Source organism: Acinonyx jubatus, chromosome D2 (assembly GCF_027475565.1).
Source record: "Acinonyx jubatus isolate Ajub_Pintada_27869175 chromosome D2, VMU_Ajub_asm_v1.0, whole genome shotgun sequence".
NCBI classification, from domain to species: Eukaryota; Metazoa; Chordata; class Mammalia; order Carnivora; family Felidae; genus Acinonyx; species Acinonyx jubatus.
This window is the reverse complement of record NC_069393.1, coordinates 28,372,215-28,392,411: the sequence shown is the minus strand read 5'-3', so window position 1 is coordinate 28,392,411 and position 20,197 is coordinate 28,372,215. Positions and strand designations below refer to the sequence as shown.

The 20,197-nt window shown below is 39.4% G+C and overlaps 1 protein-coding gene across 3 annotated transcripts in view; it reads right to left on the bottom strand.

The window, feature by feature from the left end:
• MYPN (myopalladin) overlaps positions 1-20,197 on the bottom strand; it is a 111,957-nt gene that overhangs the window by 10,743 nt on the left and 81,017 nt on the right. For all 3 annotated transcript variants that reach the window (XM_027062111.2, XM_027062110.2, XM_027062109.2), the window contains exons 13-19: positions 14,797-15,018; positions 13,428-13,577; positions 12,437-12,519; positions 11,109-11,235; positions 9,650-9,857; positions 7,452-7,617; positions 1,606-1,739 (exon numbers count right to left, since the gene is read on the bottom strand). In XM_027062111.2, coding sequence (XP_026917912.1) covers positions 1,606-1,739; positions 7,452-7,617; positions 9,650-9,857; positions 11,109-11,235; positions 12,437-12,519; positions 13,428-13,577; positions 14,797-15,018 — 1,090 coding nt within the window. The remainder of the gene's footprint in view (positions 1-1,605; positions 1,740-7,451; positions 7,618-9,649; positions 9,858-11,108; positions 11,236-12,436; positions 12,520-13,427; positions 13,578-14,796; positions 15,019-20,197) is intronic.

The window sequence follows — 20,197 nt, the reverse complement described above, 5'->3', positions numbered from 1 at the left end:
AAAAAGAATCACCCTTTTGGATTAAGGACTCTGTCTCCAAAAGTGCCAGTTAATGTCAAAATTATAGACAAGATGCATAGAGTACATTAATAGATTAATAAAGATGAACTTGTTGGGGCACCTGTGTGGCTGTCAATTGAGTGTCCAACTCTTCATTTTGGCTCAGGTCATGATCTCACCATTCGTGGGTTCTTGTGGGTTCGAACCATACGTTGGACTCTGCTGGCAGCATGGAGCTGGTTTGGGATTTCTCTCCCTCTCTCGCTGCCCCTCCCCCACTCGTGTGTGTGTGTGTGTGTGTGTGTGTGTGTGTGTGTGTGTAAATAAGTAAATAAATAAATATTAAAAAAGATTAACTTATTAAATCCTTTTTTTAAAAATGTTTATTCATTTTTGAGCAAGGGAGACAGAGAGTGAGCATGGGAGGGGCAGAGAGAGAAGTAAACAGAGAATCTGAAGCAGGCTCCAGGCTCCAAGCTGTCAGCACAGAGCCTGACACGGGGCTCAAATCCACAAACTGTGAGATCATGACCTGAGCCAAAGTTGGATGCTGAACCAACTGAGCCACCAAGGCACCCCTAAATCCTTTTGAAAATTAGAAACATGGCTCAAAGGAATGATACAAAAACCTGGATTTGCATCTCTGCTATAGATACTTAACCTCCCTGAGCCCAGATTCAGGGCTGGATCCCACGACCCTGGGATCATAACCTGAGCCAAAATCAAGAGTCAGATGCTCACCTGACTGAACCACCCACGTGCCCATCTTCAGCATTTAAATGAGGGTGACAACAGGGGTGCCTGGGTGGCTCAGTCGGTTAAGCGTCCGACTTTGGCTCAGGTCACGATCTCATGGTCTGTGAGTTCGAGCCCCACGTCGGGCTCTGGGCTGATGGCTCAGAGCCTGGAGCCTGCTTCCGATTCTCTGTCTCCCTCTCTCTCTGCCCCTCCCCCGCTCATGCTCTGTCTCTCTCTGTCTCAAAAATAAATAAACGTTAAAAAAAATAAAAAAATAAATAAATGAGGGTGACAACAATTGCAATAATTGGAAGGTCCTAAGGGTACCATTTTGTAAATTACAAGTCATTATCCAAATATCATTTGATATTATTATTAAGACAGCTCTCTATTATTAGTCTGGTTGTGGGATTGGCACAATAAATATTTATGGAATGAATTAACAGGTGAATGAGGACAGGACAGTTCTGCTGGGTGGAGGTATGTGTGGGGGAAATGACAGGCAGTGGGGAGGGAGTTCCAGTGGGTGGCCCATGGCATGAAGGAGACAGCATGAGATGCTAGATGATCGGAAGCACAAGCATGGTTAAACTCTGAAATAGCTGTAATTCCTAGTAATATAGGTCTTTTTTTGGAAGAAACTTAAGCTCATTTAAATGCAAAAGTGTGCAAAAGTGTACAAAAGTATACAAAAATATACAAAAGCCTTGAGGCGACTAGGGTGAAATGATTTTAAAAATCCATTGTTTAAGCACTAAAATATAATCTAACCAATTCAATTATGGAAACATACTACGCCTATCCTTAAAACATTTTTTTCAAGCTGCCTGTCATACACAGATGTTCAACTGAGGACGTTACACCTACCGTATATATCCAACCTGGCAGTGCACGACACGATGCCAGCTTCATTCTTGGCTGACAACGTGTACCATCCAGCGTCAGATTTCTTGGCTGGCTGAATGAGGAGGCAGACATACCCTGTTGCGTCCTGGTGCATACTAGAGAAAAGAGAGAACATATCTGCAATTGCATCCAGGGGCAGAAAAGGCCTTAGGGAATTCAGGGCTCAGGGAAACTCTCAGGGCAGATCCAGTAGGGCAGCACTACCCCTCTCCTCCCTGACCCTCCAGAGAGGGAAGGGAGACTCAGCTTAAAGCAGTTATCAAAGGCAAACTGAAAAGTGGAAAGGAATCACAAAAGAGCAGCAGTTAACCCGGTGAGGCCCAGATGAAGGTTGACAGCCCAGGCTGAGACCTGTACTTGCCCTTCCCACTGTTCCACCTCTCCTGGAGTTATACTCCCCCCCAGAGGAGGTGCCCCAACTTGTCACAACAAAAGTCCAGAAAAATCTCTTTTCCAAACCTGATTGGGCATTTCAACAAGAACTTTGCTAAGAAGCTATGGGAAAGTAGACCTAGATGGGAGTCCAGGGATTGATATACTGTTAGTATGGAAGGGTTATTTCTTAATGTAACCAACTGGGCATGTGCAGCAGTTAGCTTAATACAGTTCAGGAGCAAATCAGCATGTTGTTTCCTTATGTTTCCTTGATATCAGTAGTTCTCAACCTTGGCTGCATATTGCAATCCTGGATAATTATGCTAATATTTCAGGCTGGGTTTAGCATGTTATATTAATGAGTTATATTAATTGATTAACTAATTAATTAATTCTTTAAACTTTATGCCCAATGTGGGCTTGAACTCATGACCCCAAGATCAAGAGTCACATGTGGTACTGATTGAGCTAGCTAGGTTGCATTAACATAGACTGAAGTGTTAAATCAAGAATATTTTCTGTGCTTGCTAAAGTTTTACCAGAGAAAAATCTTGACCTATGTAGACTTCTTAGATGCCAAAATTCTGTAAAGCTTGACAGTTACAACATCCTCTGGGACAAATTCAGTTTATTGTAAAAAAATAATTCTCAGTAGAAACTTTTGTACACAAGCTGCCTTTGTTTGCTTGCCCCTCATGGAGTAAAACCAAAATGGCAAAGATAAGGTTGGTTAGAGGAAATCTAGCAAGATACCCACTTTTGGTAACTGGATCCTTAGTTTCTTTCCTTTTCCTTCCTTCCTTCCTTCCTTCCTAAGTAGGCTTCACGCCCAGGATGGAGCCCAACATGGGGCTTGAATTCATAACCCTGAGATCAAGACCTGAGCTGAGATCAAGAGTTGGATGCTTAACCTACTGAGCCACCCAGGCACCCCCTTAGTTACTTTAAAAATTTTTTTTGTAACGTTTATTTATTTTTGAGACAGAGAGAGACAGAGCATGAATGGGGGAGGGTCAAAGAGAGGGAGACACAGAATCCGAAACAGGCTCCAGGCTCTGAGCCGGCAGCACAGAGCCTGACGCGGGGCTCGAACTCACAGACCGCGAGATCATGACCTGAGCCAAAGTCGGCTGCTCAACCGACTGAGCCACCCAGGCGCCCCCTCCTTAGTTACTTTAAAAATAACCATGTAGTGATGGATAGAGAAGGAGTTACTGCCTTAATGTTTTGTTTTGCTTTATCTTATTTTAGCATTTTACGATCAAAGGGGTTTTCTGTGTACTAATATGACTGAAGACACATGACAAAAAAATGCAAGGTCTTCATTTATTCTGTGTACATTTTTAAACTTAAAACTTAAAGTTTTTAACAAAATCAGAAATTAAAGTGGAAAAATAACAACCAACCCCATGGGAATACAAAGGATTATAAGGGAATATTATAAAAAATTGCATGCCAACAAATTGGACAATCTAAAAGAAATGAATAAATTCTTAGAAACATATAACCTCCCAATACTGAATCAGGAAGACATAGAAAATTTGTACAGACCAATCACCAGCAATGAAATTGAATCAGTAATCAAAAAAACTCCCAAGAAACAAAAGTCGAGGATAAGATGGCTTCACAGGTGGATTCTACCAAACATTTGAAGAGGCCAGTACCTCTTCTCAAACTATTCCAAAAAAAAAAAAAAAAAAAGGTTGGTTAGATGAAATCTAGCAAGAAGGAAGGTAGGCTCCCAACTTCATTTGCTGAGGTCAGCATTACCCTGAACCAAAATTAGATAAAAATACTACAAAAAAAGAGAACTAGGGGTGCCTGGGTGGCTCAGTCGGTTGGGCATCCGACTTCAGCTCAGGTCACAATCTCACGGTTTGTGAATTCAAGCCCTGCGTCGGACTCTGTGCTGACAGCTTGGAGCCTGGAGCCTGCTTCAGATTCTGTGTCTGCCTCTCTCTTCCCTTCCCCAGCTCATGCTGTATCTCTCTGTTTCTCAAAAATAAATAAACATTAAAAAAAAAAAGAACTGCAGGCTAATATCTCTGATGAACATAGATGCAAAAATCCTCAAAAAAATAATAGCAAACTGAATTCAACAATATATATTATGATCGTGATTCCACGATCAAGTGGAATTTATTCCTGGCTTGCAAGGGTGGTTCAATATTCACAAAACAATCAATGTGATATATCACATAAACAAGAGATGGATAAAAACCATACGATCATTTCAATAGATGCAGAAAATGCATTTTACAAAGTACAACATCCATTCATAAATAGGTTTAGAGGGAACATACCTCAACATAATGAAGGCCTTACATGAAAAATCCACCGCTAACATCATACTCATCGGTGAAAAACCGAGAGGTTTTCCCCTAAGGTTAGTAGCAAGACAAGGATGTCCACTCTCACCACTTTTATTCAACACAGAACTGGAAGTCCTGGCCACAGCAATCAAATAAGAACAAGGAATAAAAGGCATCCAAATTGGTAAGGAAGTACAATCTTCACTATTTGCAGGTGACATGATACTATATATAAAAGACTCTAGGGGTGCCAGGGTGGCTCAGTCAATTTGGTGTCTGACTTCGGCTCAGGTCACGATCTCATGGTTCATGGGTTTGAGCCCCACAATAGGCTCTGTGCTGACAGCTCAGAGCCTGGAGCCTGCTTTGTATTCTGTGTCTTCCTCTCTATCTGCCCCTCCCCTGCTTGCACTCTGTTTCTCTCTCTCTCAAAAAAAAATAAACATTAAAAAAAAATCCTAAAGACTCCACTAAGAAACTACCGAAACTGTTAAATTAAGTCAGTAAGGTTGCGGGATTCAAAACCAATATACAGAGATCCATTGCATTTTTTAAAAACACTTTTTAAAGTAAGATCTACATCCAATGTGGGGCTTAAACTCACAACCCCAAGATCACCAACTGAGTCAGCCAGGCACCCCCTGCATTGCACTTATATATACTAATAATTAAATAGCAGAGAGAGAAATTAAGAAAACAATCCAACTTATAGGTGCACCAAAACAAAAACAAAAATGAAAGAAACCCTAGGAATAAATTTAACCTAGGAGATGAGAGACCTGTACTTTGAAAACTATAAAACATAGATGAAAGAAATTGAAGACGACACAAACAAATGAAAAAATATTCCATGCTCATGGATTGAAAGAACAAATATTGTTAAAATATTCATACTACCTAAAGCAATCTACAGTTAGATGCAATCCTTATCAAAATACCAATAGCATTTTTCACAGAACTAGAACAAATGATCCTAAAATTTGTATGGAACCACAAAAGACCCCAAATAGCTAAAGCAATCTTGAAAAGAAAAACAAAACTGAAGGTATCACAATCCCAGATTTAAAGTTGTACTACAAACCTGTAGTAATCAAAACAGTATGATACTAGCACAAAAATAGGCCAATAGATCAATGGAACAGAATAGAGAGCCCAGAAATAAACCCATGATTATATGGTAATTAATCTTTGATACAGGAGGCAAGAATATGCAAGGGAAAAAGTCTCTTCAACAGATGGTGTTGGGAAAACTGGACAGCTACATGCAAAAGAATGAAACTGGATTACTTTCTTACACCATACACAAAAATAAACTCAAAATGGATCAAGGCTCTATGTGAGAACTGAAACCATAAAAATCCTAGGAAAGAGCATAGGCAGTAACTTCTCTGACATCAGACATAACAGCATTTTTCTAAGTATGTCTCCCGAGGGAAGGGAAACAAAAGCAAAAATAAACTATTGTGACTACATCAAAATAAAAACTTCTGCATAGCAAAGTATACAATCAGCAAAACTAAAAGACAACCTACTGAGTCGGAGAAGATATTTGCCTACGACTTATCTGATAAAGGGTTAGTGTACAAAATATATAAAGAACTTAATACAACTCAACACCAAAAAACCCAAATAATCCAATTAAAAAATGGGCAGAATACATGAACAGACATTTTCTCAAAGAAATGCGGATAGCCAACAGACACATCAAAAATGCTCAACATCACTCATCATCAGGGAAATGCAAATCAAAACCACAATGAGGTATCACCTCACACCTGTCAGAATGGCTAAAATCAACACAAGAACCAGCAAGTGTTGATGAGGATGTGGAGAAAAAAGGAACCCTTGTGCACTGTTGGTGAGAATGCAAACTGGTGCAGCCTCTGTATGGAGGCTCTTCAAAAAATTAAAAATAGAATCACCATATGATTCAGTAATTCCACTACTGGATTTTTATGCAAAGAAACAAAAATACTAATTTGAAAAGATACATGAACCTGTATGTTTATTGCAGCATTATTTACAATAGCCAAAATATGGAAGCAACCCAAGTGTCCATTGATAGATGAATGGATAAAGAAGGTGTGATATGTATATATATATATGGAGAAAGAAGGTGTGATATGTATATATATATATGGATAAAGAAGGTGTGATATGTATATATATATATATATATATATATATATATACACACACATATGCGCGTGCATGTGCGCGCACCCGTGCGCGCGCACACACACACACACACACACAAACACACACACACAGGAATATTACTCAACCATAGAAAAGAATGAAATCTTACCATTTGTAATAACATGGATGGATCTAGAGAGTATAATGCTAAATGAAATAAGTCAGTCAGAGAAAGACAAATACCATATTATTTCGCTCATACGTGGAATTTAATAAAAAACAAAGGAATAGGGGCGCTCTGGTGGCTCTGTCGGTTAAATGTCCGACTTTGGCTCAGGTCACGATCTTGAGGTTCATGAGTTTGAGCTCTGCATAGGGTTCTGCACTGTCAGCACAGAGCCTGGAGCCTGCTTTGGATTCTATGTCTCCCTCTCTCTCTGCTCTTCCCTTGCTGGCACTCTGTCTCTCTCCCTCTCAAAAATAAATAAACATTAAAAAAATAATTTAAAAAACCCCAAAGGAACAAAGGGAAAAAAGAAACAAACCAAAAACAGACTCTTAACTATGGAGAACAAACTGATGGTTTCAGAGGGGAGGTTGGTGGGAGGATGGGGGAATAAAGGAAAGGGTTAAAAAGTACACTTATCTTGATAAGCATTGAGTAATGTATAGAATTGTTGAGTCACTATATTGTCCACCTGAAACTAATATAACGCTGTATGTTAGCTATACTGAATTTAAAATTTTTAAAAACCCACTAATTAATCTGGAAAAAAATTAAGGTTTGAAACTGTGGGACATCTGTATTATGGACTGTCCTTCAGGAACAAAAAGAAATTCTTGATATGTACAATGATGTGGATGAAATTCAAATGCATCATATTGGGTGACAGACAGATTCAAAAGACAACAGACTTATTTGGGTGCCCAGGAAGCCCCACTGAGTTTGGAAGTCCCTTTGAATGTGGAAGCAGGCTCTACCTGATCCTCTCTCTGGTGAAAGGGATGGTTTCGTTGTCCTTCTTCCAGTAGAACACGGGTGGCGGCATGCCTATCACACGGCACTCCAGCCTCACTGGGTGGCCTTCGGGAACGCCGCTGTTCTGCAGTTTCTCCAGGATCACAGGTGCTTTCTTCACCTCTTTGGCTGAATGAGAAGAAGGGCCATTCTTGTTTGAATAGTAAGTGCCTTGGGGTTCATGCTTCAAACTCATTACAGTTAAAGAATTTAGCAGAGTAGGCACCCCCCTCCCCGACTTTACCTTCTCTTCAGAACACTTTTTACCTCTCTGAGTGAAGATCGCTGTCTTGATAAAATCTCCAGAAATGATTTAAAAAGAAATAATGAAACTTTCACTTTATATGAGAGACAACACTCAAGGGCCTGTGCTGCACATGGGGGATGCGAATAGTGGGTGTGGAATTTAAAGAGTTTCTTTTATTCTCAGCAGTAAATTTTGAGAAACAACAGACTTTAAATACTAAATATATCCTTTCTCTTTTCTAGAGGAGTTTATTTTGTAGAAGGCATATTAATTTTCCCTCAACTTTTATTTTGAAGAAGTTTATAGCTACAGAAAAGAAGTACATTACATTTTACAAATATTTGAAAAATGTTTATTTATTGTTTTTGAGAGAGAGAGAAAGAGTGCAAGCGGGGGAGGGGCAGAGAGAGAGAGGGGGACAGAGGATCCAAAGTCGGCTCTGGGCTGACAGCAGAAAGCCTGATGTGGGGCTCAAACCCATGAACTGCAAGATCATGACCAGAGCCAAAGTTGTACACTTAACTGACTGAGCCACCCAGGCACCCCGAGAGGTACACTACTTAAACACACACACACACACACACACACACACACACACACACACACACACACATTATGCTTCCTAAGGAGGCCTTTTTTGGGCAAAGATGCCTCATATTTCAGGATTCCAGAGTCAATATTTGCAAAATAGTGGGGGGAAAAAATGAAAGCTTACAGTTAATATGTCCTTGCAGAATGAGCTTTTCCTACTCTGTTGGGAGGAAAAAATTAAGAGTGAGAAAAAGAAAAAGATATATGGAGCAAGCAGCCACTAACCTATAGACAGGATAGCATGCCGAAGCCATCCTTGTTTCTGGTAGGGGCCACACATGGGAGAAAGCTCAGCACTAGAATTCATGTATTCTGAAATCTAGGTTTGGCTAGACTCCTGCCCTAAGGGCTGGTATCAACCAAGTGATGATGACTAGTCATTATTTGTAGGCATTACAGTATTTTGTTCATATCATCTCATAAGGTAAAGGTTCATTTGCTTAGTTATCCACTCAACATTTGGTGAGCACCGTTCATGTTCTAGACACTGAGTCAGACACTCGAGATACACCAAAAAAGTCAGAATGTCTGACTTTAGAAGCTTACAGTCTCTTCAGGAAGGCAAAACAGTTACATAGAAGGCTGTAAGTGCTCTGAAGAGTCCCTCCTTTTCTTTAAAAAAAAAAAAACACTTCTTTTTAATGCTTATTTTGAGAGAGAGAGCAAATGCGGGCTGGGGAGGGGCAGAGAGAGAGAGAGAGAGGAAAAGAGAGAGACAGAATATGAAGCAGACTCTAGGCTCTGAGCTTACGACACAGAGCCCAACACAAGGCTTGAACCCATGAACCGTGAGATCATGACCTGAGCTGCAGTCGGACACTTAACCGACTGAGCCACCCAGATGCCCTGAGCCCCTCCTTTTCCAAGTGCTATGGAAACAGAGGAGGATGTGCCTTGGTGGTAATTTTTGAATTAAGCCTTTGACAATGAGGAGGTGGTTCCTAGGCAATGAAGGGCATTCCTGGTAGAAGGATCACTGAAGCAAAGACATGGAAGCTTGGGGTAGGGCCAAGATTCTGGTGTGTTCCGGGAGTGATGAACATAGGGCAAGTGACTTGGATTTAGTGATAGTCAATTAACTAATGAATTGATTGATTGATTAACTATTACAATGACTCCCACACAAGGTACCACATTATGTGTTTTAGCTTACTGATATGTCTTTGAAAGCAATGTAGGAAATAATGGCCCTTACTACATGGAGGAGAAATTGAAATGAGGTTTGGTGGGGCAAAGGACTAAGGAATTCTGTCAGAGGCTGTGCATATTTGGGCAGCAACTTTGAAGGGAGTTATGTTTAGGGGCCCCAGCAGCAAACCTTACCTACTACAGTGAGCTCCAGACTAAAGGAATTCTGTCCAGTTTTGTTGGTAGCAACGCATGTATACGTCCCCGCATCACGTTGAGTGAGTGGGTCAATGAGCAGAGAGTGGACTCCAGTCTCCCTGACCAACATCTTGTGGGAGGCGTCTGGTAGCACAGGTTGGCCATTGAGCAGCCATGTCAGCTCTGGGGGCGGTAAGCCACTCACCTAATAAAGAACAGGACAGCTGAGGCAAATGGCAGACTGATGACAGGCGGATTTATTTGGTGGCTGAATTCTTTATCCTTGTCTGGCACCAAATAGATAGTGAGAAAATACATGGGGTGTATTTTCTACAGGGGCATCAGGACAAGAGGGGTCTGGATGGATGACTGCATTAATTTAAACTGTATAGTATTTTGACCCCAAATCAGGTCATGATTATATTCTAGATTAGAATAAATAAGAAATAAAAAATTAAATAAATAGGTAAAATAGGCCTGCCACGTCAGTTTCACAGATGGTATATTGCTTACATACTAACAAGCAAGAGGCAGCCAAGAAAAGGGCAGACCTTAAACTAGAGTTCTCAAACCTTGCCGTGTATTATGATCAAGTGGGGAGCATTTGAAAATCTTAATGCCCATTTACTATATCAAGTCAGATCTCTGGGGACGGGACCTGGAATGGGTATCTTTTAGGGTTTAGCATGGAAGAAGTAACAATCAATCCCAAATATTATTTAGGCAGACATTGGCAGAGCAAGAGCCACCTGGAGAAGTGGATTCCATGAATGCTTAACCTCAAGCCTTTACTAATTTGCATCTAAAATTTCCACAGCATTCTGATCTTTGGGGTGAAAGAGGTGACTTAAGTTTCTCTTCATACTGAGAGATCTCCATGTTGCTCGACTGAATATAGTTTCTGGTTGAAGAATTAGAATGTAGAATAACTAAAGGTGGTGGCTGTTGATTAGTATGAGAAACCAGCTTTGATTTTCATAAACCACCTTGGAGCCATCTTTTCATGATTATAATTTTTTTCAAAGTCTATATATCACAGCAATTCACCTCAAGGATACAAAAATCACAGTTTTGGCTTTATAGTAATAAAGACTTTCCGGGCACCACATGGAAAATGTCTAAATTATACCAATCAATCACCTCTTTGGTTGTCTTTTACAAATTCAGAGTTAACTTGATACAATACCAATGTAATTTTTTCCCAATGAAATCTTATTAAGATGTAAAGATTTAAAAATTTCATGAAATTCTTTTGTCTGGTATTAAATGCTCTGTAAAAGCCTTTTGAGAAAAGAAGTGATCTATCTCCCTTCCCCAGTCCCCCTTTCCCAAAACAAAACAAACACCAACCCAAAACAAAAAATAAACACAAAACAAATACAAACAAAAGTAAGTGCAAACGAACAAATGCAAAATGTGAACAGATCTGGAACCAAGGATGGCTATTAGAGTCTACCTTACAGTCCAGTCGACACAAGCGCCCCTCGTGAGCTACCATATCCCCAGGAGCCTGCAGGAAATGTGGCCGGAAAAAGCGTTCCTGTAGGGGCTCTTTGTCTCTTTCTTGTACTCGGGACCTTCCTCTATAAAAACAAGCATGTTCAGGCATTAAACATAGAAACCAATTTATAAGCTTATGACAGCAGGCATTTAGGCTGGGCTATAGAGCCTAGAGAACAGATATTTTTTGGGGGGTGGGGTGGGGAAGGAGGTTGCTCTACGTAAACAAATAATAAATAACAAATAATGGTGTGGAGCTGAGGTAAAAAACAAAGTGGTAAGCATTTCATACACGTAGGATTATCTTGTGAGATCTGTAATCAAATAAACAGGCTTTAGCTTCTTTCTCTTTGAAGTCATCCTGGGTTAAGTGGCTCAGCTCTTCTTGCCTTGGCTTTGACCAGTTGTTCAAAAGTTTCAAAATAAACAAATAAATCAGTATTCAAGCTGAATCTCAAATGAGAGCCAAAAGACAAGTCCTGTTTATTACCCAGAACAAGGCAGCTGCAATCCCTGTGTCTCTAAGTAATAAAATTTAACCTGGCTATAAATTATGGCAGACTATTAAAGATGATCATGAACTTAAACTGGTTAAGACGGACTCACAGTAACAGCTGTTCTTGAAGAAAAAAAAAATGAAGAAGAAGGTATAGTTGCAGTGGTGATGAAATACTGTATCTGAAACGTGGGTCACTATTTTTGCTCCTTTGGTAAGTCAAATATAATTCATCCATGTCAGCAACTGTGGAATGCTCTGCTAAGACTTAGTGGCACCATAAGACTCAAGGGGAAGCCAGGCTCTTAATTCTTAGTGGTTAGTAAAATCATGGAGGAAGAAAGCCAGTTGCTATATTAGAGGCAACTGTTATATTGGGGACAACAACAACAAGAATAATCAATCTATATACATATAATCATTAACAGTTTATATATTATTAAGGAAAATATGGCAATTTAATTCAAAGACTCTGGTTTTACATATTACCTGTACTGCTACTACTAATGGTTACAAATTTTGAGCCATTAAAAGTGTGCCACAGACCAGCGCTTCTCAAATATAATGTGCTTCTAAATCACTTCGGGATCTTATTAAAATGTACATTATGACGCTGTAGGTCTAGGGTGGGCTTGTGATTCCACATTTACAAGTTCCCAAGGGATGCTGATGCTGCAGGCGAGGGGCTACATTTTAGGTAACAATTTGTAGACCCAACCCTTAGATGCTCATTGTGGTGGGTGGATGCTTGGGGAGGGCTAGAGAAGAGAGATTCTTACTGTCTTTACCTGTGAGACTGACCACCAGATGTTAGTCGACTACGAATGGGCAAACCTTGTACCATCAAGTGGCCAGAACAGCTGATTCTCCCCTGAGAAACAAAAATGAACAAGATTAAAAATAAGAAGACTTCCACATTTTTTTCAATTTATATAAATTTTTCTGTGCCAGAACATTATGAACCTTTTGGCAAACTATTAGGAGAAAGAAAACGTGGGGGTGGGAATGAAAATAATAAAATATGACTCCTTAGATCACTGTTAATATTTCAGGGGGATTTTTAAGAATATTGTGATGACTTTCATTTTGAGCTTGGAAATGAACAGAGCACAGATGTAAAAAAAATTTGAATTCTTGTGCACTTAACATTATCTGCAGCAACATGCAGAGACCCTGGACAAGTATATTATGCTTTTCTCAATAGAGATTATCCTCAAAACTAACATTTTAATAAGAAGGGTGGGTGAGAGTAGAACTTATAGTTGTATATTTTCTGTTCTAATAGTAGTTGAAGATATTTATTCTGCCATATCTCTTAAGGGAATTTTAAGTCTTGATCCTTGATCTCATTCAGAAAAGGAAAGTGAAAGATTATGGCTTTCTAACTTTTACCAAAAAAAAAAAAAAAAGACATTATCGATTTGAGGAATATTTACAAGCCTTTTTGGAGTAATTTGCTTGTTCTCTGAAGAACAAAACAAATCTTTTGATAGAATGATTTATAGACTTTTCAAGAGAATCAATGAGTTGATAAGCACAAGATTTAGCCCAATACATCTGGGACACAGCGAACAGATACTACTAATGTCCTTTGACAAAGTCTGAAGGGTTGAATGACCCATCAGTGGTCATTTTAAGCTGTGATACTGTGCTCTAGTTACACACAATCACAATGCTTCTATTCATTTTCCTCAGCAATGCTTAGTAACTGGCACTTCTCAATGACATCAACTGCTCCTTCCTCAGAGTGCGGCACAGCGCAGGACCCTGCTTCTGCACCTGGGGGTTGGCAGCCATGATAGTGTAGTTGCCATCGTCGTCACTGGTGGTGGAGTCAATGTGCAGAGAGCAGGTCCCATCTCCTTCTCGCCTCATTTTGCAGTGCTCATTTCTCTTTGAAATCTGCTTCCCATCTTTGAACCAGTAAACCTGCAATGAAAGATAATCAAGGAGAATCTACACTGTTCTGTACATCTTTTACAGTAGGAAGTAGGGTGAGGAAAGGGCAGATTGCCATCTCTACAAGTGACCCATCTCTTATAAAGCACTTAGAAAAAAATTATAAAATGTATTCAAATGACTGTATAATATACTGCTGAATTTGTACATATACAGCACTTAGGTCAAAATTCTGTATAATTTAGGATTGAGATCAAGCTTTTGGCTCTTTTTATCGTATTTCATAATTGCTTAAAAAGCCACCCCAAGGACCAGACATGTCTCCAGAGGCAAAAGAATGAAAACCAGGAGGCTGAATTTTTCCCCATTGTCCTATTTACAAGCTCAAGTCTTCTGCAGTTTCAGATCTCAGGGTCCACAGTAGATTACCTTACTTGAAAGGTTAGTATGGTTTATCATACCAAGTGGAATGAGGCCAGGATTCACTTGTTAAATTTCTCATCTGGCTAAAATTTAAATAAGTATCTTTTTCATGTTGGGTTCTGCATGTATCAAGGAGATCTCTCAAGGACAGGAGGGTTAAAGTACTGATTGCAGCTGTTCTCCTCTACATTTCCTGGTTACCTAACCATACATGATAACAGCATGCTAATGTTTGTGAAAGTAGAGTGGAGAGATCCCCTACCACAGCCACACCGGGTGTAAATCCTTCTTTCAGATGATTGCCAAAAAAATCTGGTGACTCATAAGATTTTTCAGCAGCCAGTGATAACGATATGACATTTTCAGCATTTACCCACCTAATGGTAATGATACAAATATAGTTCACTTTGTGCAACAACAGGCACTTTGTGGGTATTCGATAAATGCTAAAAAAAAAAAAAAAAAAAAAAAAAAAAGAAAAAGAAAAAGAAGAAAAAAGAAAAACAAGAAAAACATCAATTTGGTGAGTTTGGTGGTTGAGGGAATCAATAACCCAAAATGGAGGATTATGACTAAGAAGTTTATTTTAAACTTTTATTAAAATTCTAACTTACTTATAAATCAGATTTATTTTTGGCCTAATTATTTAACGATCCTATCCCTGACTATCTCTTTTTAGTTAAATTATCTGGGCCTTGTTAATTTTCTGGTATTGATTTTTATTCCCTCTGTAGATACATCCCTAGAATCTGATAGGATTTTCTCAAAGGCACTGTCTACAGTTCTGTGCTGTTTGTTGGCCAACTGGCTGATCATCTTCCCCTACCTTTGGAACAGGTATCCCAACAATTTTGCAGGTGAATGTCACTGGAGAGCCTTCTGTAACACGGAAATGCTTGAGTCTTTTGTCAAAGATGGGAGCTATACACTTGCCCGTGGGGATCTCATCATGTTGGATTTCATCATCTGATTCATCAACAGGGGTACGTTCCAAGCGAAACTCTATTTCATTCATCAGCCTCTGCTCAAAGCTTGAAATTTTGTACTCCTGTCAAAATGGCAAATATGTTTAAATTTAAGTTCTATGGGTGAGAAAGAAGGTATTTATCAGTATAATTTACGGATGGAACTTTTTAAGATTCAGATTTATATCATGGAAACCCAATAAACCGGGCATGTTCCATTTCTGGTGCCTCACCATGGAGCACTAAAGGAGATGCCAATGTCTCTACTATAATCCCAAACTGCCTGAGTGAATCCTGATTCCTCACCTTGAGTATGGAGCCCCAGTAGCATCCTGTAGAGAAATGAAGATGGAATGTAATTTCCATTACTACTATTAATGTCTATTTCAATATGTAGAACTTCCTATTTGATAATATGGCAAAACTATTCTGAACTGCATTCTGATTTACGCCTGCATCACCAACTTCCTGTCTCTACTGGACATTCCCATCTGCATACTTCCTGAAACCTGTCTTGAATAAATCTCCCTTGACACCATATCCATCTTCATTGCATCTCTCTACTCCCACCACAACAAAACTACTTGAAATAATTTTCTATTGTTACGGGATCATTTCCTTGTCACCCACTCTTGCTAATGTACTCCAATTAGGCTTATGTTCTCATTGTTCCACTGAGATTACTATTGTCAGGGTCTCCAAATTTGCAAAATCCAGTTGTCACTTATCTGTTCTTACCTTACCTGATCTCTCAGCAGCATTAGACAAAGATGGCTACTTTCTCCTTTTTGAAACATTTTCTTCTGTTGGTTTTCACAACATCATATTGGTTTCTCTTCTCTTTCTTTTGCTGCTCCTTATCAGTCTTTTTGCTAGCTCCTAATCCTAGGTAGGTGGTTTCATCTTATCTCACAGCTTCAGATACCTTCTGTACGCTGATGACTTCAAATCCATATCTTTAAGTCTGGTCTTTCCCCAGAACTCATATACCCGATAATCTGCTCTACATCATGAGAGTCATATACCCAGTGATTGATTCTATATCATGGCTTGGGTGCCCAATGGGCATCTCAAACTTAGCATGATCCAGACACTTGATTTCTGTCTCCCAGAGATGCACCTACCCTACTCTTTCCCATCTCAGGAAATGGTGCCACTATTAATCTATTTAGTTAAGTAGTTAAGCAGTGTTTCTCACACTGTCTTTGGTGAAAGTCAGGTTTTTAAAAATTTCTGGTGTGTAGTTTTATAAAGTAAAATAAAAATAAATTACTAGCAAAATGAAATTTAAGACGTGTACAAAATTATTATATTCAATAGATATAAAATTTCTCTTCCAAATTGCTATAAAAATTTCCTTTAAATTAAAAAAAGTTTTTTTTAATGTTTATTTACTTTTGAGAGAGACAGAGACAGAGCTTGAGCGGGGGAGGGGCAGAGAGAGAGGGAGACGCAGAATCCAAAGCAGGCTCTAGGCTCTGAGCTGTCAGCACAGAGCCCGACGAGGGGCTCGAACCCACGGACCATAAGATCATGACCTGAGTGGAAGTCGGACGCCCAACCGACTGAGCCACCCAGGTGCCCCTAAAAATTTTTTAAAAGTTTATTTATTTTGAGAAAGAGAGCATGAGTGGGTGAGGGACAGAGAGAGAGAGACAGAGAGAGAGAGAATCCCAAGCAGGTTCTGCACTGACAGTGTCAGCGCTGACTCCTTCCCAATGCAGGGCTCAAGCTCACGAACTATGAGATCATGACTTGAGCCCAAATCAAGAGTTGGGTGCTCAACCGAGCCACCCAGGCGCCCACTATAAAAATTTCTTGATGGTTACACTCAGTTCCTGTTCTTATGTTAAGGTGGAGAAGTGATAGCTTGCAGACTGTCACGGGTCCTCAGACTACGTTTTGAGTGTACCAAGTTAAACCCTAAATCTAGGACTTGTCCTGAATTCCTGTCACTCCCTCTCTCTGCCTTATTCGATGAAGCTTAAATGTCACTTCCTTAAAGCAGCCTTCCCAGTCCACTTCATCTAAATTAACTCCCCATTCTAATTCTCTACACAGTACTGGTTTCTATCTAGTATATTTCTTGTTTGTTTGTTGATTGAGTGATTAAATATCTCGAAGGATTAGAATGTTAGCCCCACAAGAGCAGAGATCTTGTTTATCTTGCTTCTCACTGTATCAGCAGCACCTGGAATAGTGGTCTGCCTCATGGCACGTGCTCAATGAGTATATGAAGAATGAGTGAATACGTGAATGACATGGGAGGGGGCAATCGCTTGTTCCATTTATGCATCTTTGAGGAATCCAGAGCCAGGGCTTGTGTTGAAAGTGAGACCTTTTGTTAAGCTCATGACTCTAATTAACCATAATTTTGTAATTTAGGTGAGCTCCTTGGAGATGGCAGTAGGATGCTCCTGAAATAGAATATGGAAGCACATGGCTGATGTACATCTGTCCTTAGTGTTAGAGTAATTGAGTTCAGGACCCATAAGGTGTATTCTCAAGCTATTAAATCACATTACTCATGTTCTTTTATTATTGTCTTATCCATATTATCACCTGAATTTGTGTAGAATTGGAACTTAGGAAAAACACAGAATCAAATGTTTCTTGGTTTCAATTTCTTGAAACAAATTTTAAATCCTCTCTCAGCCACATTTCACCCTGAGTAAGCAAAACAAATCCACAGCTCTTTCAAGATAGAGAAAATGATTAATCTCCAGTTAAGCTTATTAATTTTCAATCAGATAGTTCAAACCAGTTAAAGTAAAAAATTGTTCACTTCTATTTACTTGAACCCTAGTTTAAAAGTATTAAGAAACCTGGTTTAACAGTATTAGACTATTTTCTACATTATAGGAGCTTTTAGAAAGTTAGTAATTAAAGCTTCCAACTATCTATTAGGTTGAACTATATGAAACTGACATTTTTGTAGGTCAACATGTAGAATTTTATATGATTCAACCTAATACTTCACAATGACTATATTTTCCATAAATATATTAAGTGATCCCCCAAATTTGAAATATTTCTTAGTCTTGCCAATTTAAAAATCACATGAAGAATACGTATTTCTTCTTTGATGAATTGCATTTATGCTTCCAAACATATGTTATTTTCCTTTTTAGTAAATCTGTTTATTTTCTAGGATATTTAGGACTAAAACCAATGACTCATTTTATTCGATTACTATATGAGGTAAAGTGAGGTGTTAAACAGAAGGTTTTTATTATTTTATTTATTTTTTTAAAAAATGTTTTATTTACTTATTTTGAAAAAGAGAGAGAGTGAGTGTGAATGTGTGCATGAATGGGGAGGGGTAGAAAGAGACGGAGAGAGAATCCCAAGTTGGCTCTGCACTGTCAATGCAGAGCCTGACGCTGGGCTTGATCTCAAGAACTGAGAGATCATGAACAGAGCCAAAATCGAGTCAGACACTTAACTGACTGACCCATCCAGGTGTCCTGAGCTTTATTATTTTAAAAATTACATTTAAACAGATCTCAAACCTCATACACACACAGATGTTAGGGTTCAGAAAACCCTAGAGTTTTTGTGAAGGTGGCAAGACTTCATGTTCTTTTATTAAAGAAGGTCTTAACCTTCTAAGGCTTCTCATCTTATTTCACTTAAGTCCCCAAATTCCCAGTCCATTCCATATCACCTCTAGTCATTTTTTCTTTCTTTCTTTTTTTCTTTCCCTATGCCCAGCATGGAGTCCAACACAGGGTGTGAACTCACCACCCTGAGATCAAGACCTGAGCTATGATCAAGAGTCGGACACTTAACCAACTGAGCCACCCAGGTGCCCCTAGCCATTGTTTTAATGAAGTCCTTGCTCTAAGCTAAAGAACCTTCTCTGAAGCCTCTACTGCCTGAGCTGTAAGGGCTGGTAACTTCCTGGCTAAATATATTGTCAGAGTTATTTACTATGAGGAGAGATGAATTCTTGAAATTCTATTTTGAAAGTATGAAGTAATTTTCCCAAAGAAGTGTTATTGTACATGGTGGTAAGTTATGATTATACCTAACATTCAGGAACACAATGGATGGTGTATATGAGGCCTAAGTGTCTGACTGAGAATATAAATACCACATTGTCTCTATGTATTCCAAACTTGATTTTACCAAGTTGGGGCCTGATTTTGTGGAATTTATAAGTGTTTGAATGGATTTGATCCAAGGAACTACAGAGGCAATATGACTAAAATATGCATATTTTGTTTTACTATAAATGTATTCACATTGGTTATATATTTATTATTTTGTCAACACTGCTAATTGAGAGGTCATGAAAACAACACTCAATGAGTTATTTAAAAAATACTACTCATAACTAGGTACTGAGGATACTGTCGCAACCAGATCTTAACTGGAAGTTTTTATTGAGGCACTAAGATGGGCTAGATGTCAGAAAACAAGTGGATTGGCAGACAAACTATTCTCCAGAAATTTCAAAGCAGGTGCTTACAGACAGGTTAGATGACTGAAACTCTTCACCACCATGGAGATACAAAGGAGTGAGGAGGGAGAAGATTCAGGGAGAGGTCTTTGGAGAGGGCTGTCTCTGCATCTCCTACCCCCACCTCCAGCCCAAGGGTTCCTGCCTTCATTTCAAGCTCAGCGAAGGAGGCTAAATGGACCCATTTGGAGAGCTTGCTTTGTTGTTGTTGTTGTTGTTGTTGTTGTTGTTTACAGTGGGTTAGTATCTGACTCCTGCCTAAAAGTGCCAGAGTGAGGAGTGAGGCAGCTTTTTGTCAGTGGGCAAGCTGAAGGCTGAGTAACCTTTACTCCTGCATTGTGTCAAGGCGGAGGACCTGTGATGGTTCCCGTCACACACGCGTGGGCCACATACAAGACAAAGCCACTGTGGGGTCAACTTTTGTCTCTCCATGGCTGGGTAAAGGAGTCAGGGACAGCAGTTGGTAAAGTGGGGGAAGAGAGAGCAAAAAAGAGAAGTTGGCCACACTTCCCTTCCTGTCTTTGGATTCACCGTTTGTAATAGTCCCTGGGTGTGGGGTATAGATGGGGGTGTTTGTGCGTGGGTTCTAATTTTTGAATAAGGATTGGAGTGGTAACTGTAGGCTGGGAATATTGTACTACTAGATCAAGATTGTATTTTGCAACAAAGTAACCATAGAAGCTTATAGGAACTAAATGTAGTCAAAACTGCTTTTGAGATTGCCTTATATTTGAGATTGCCAGGAGCAGGAGAAGAGATAGTCCGTCCCATTGAATAAATGTAAAGGGATACTGGGA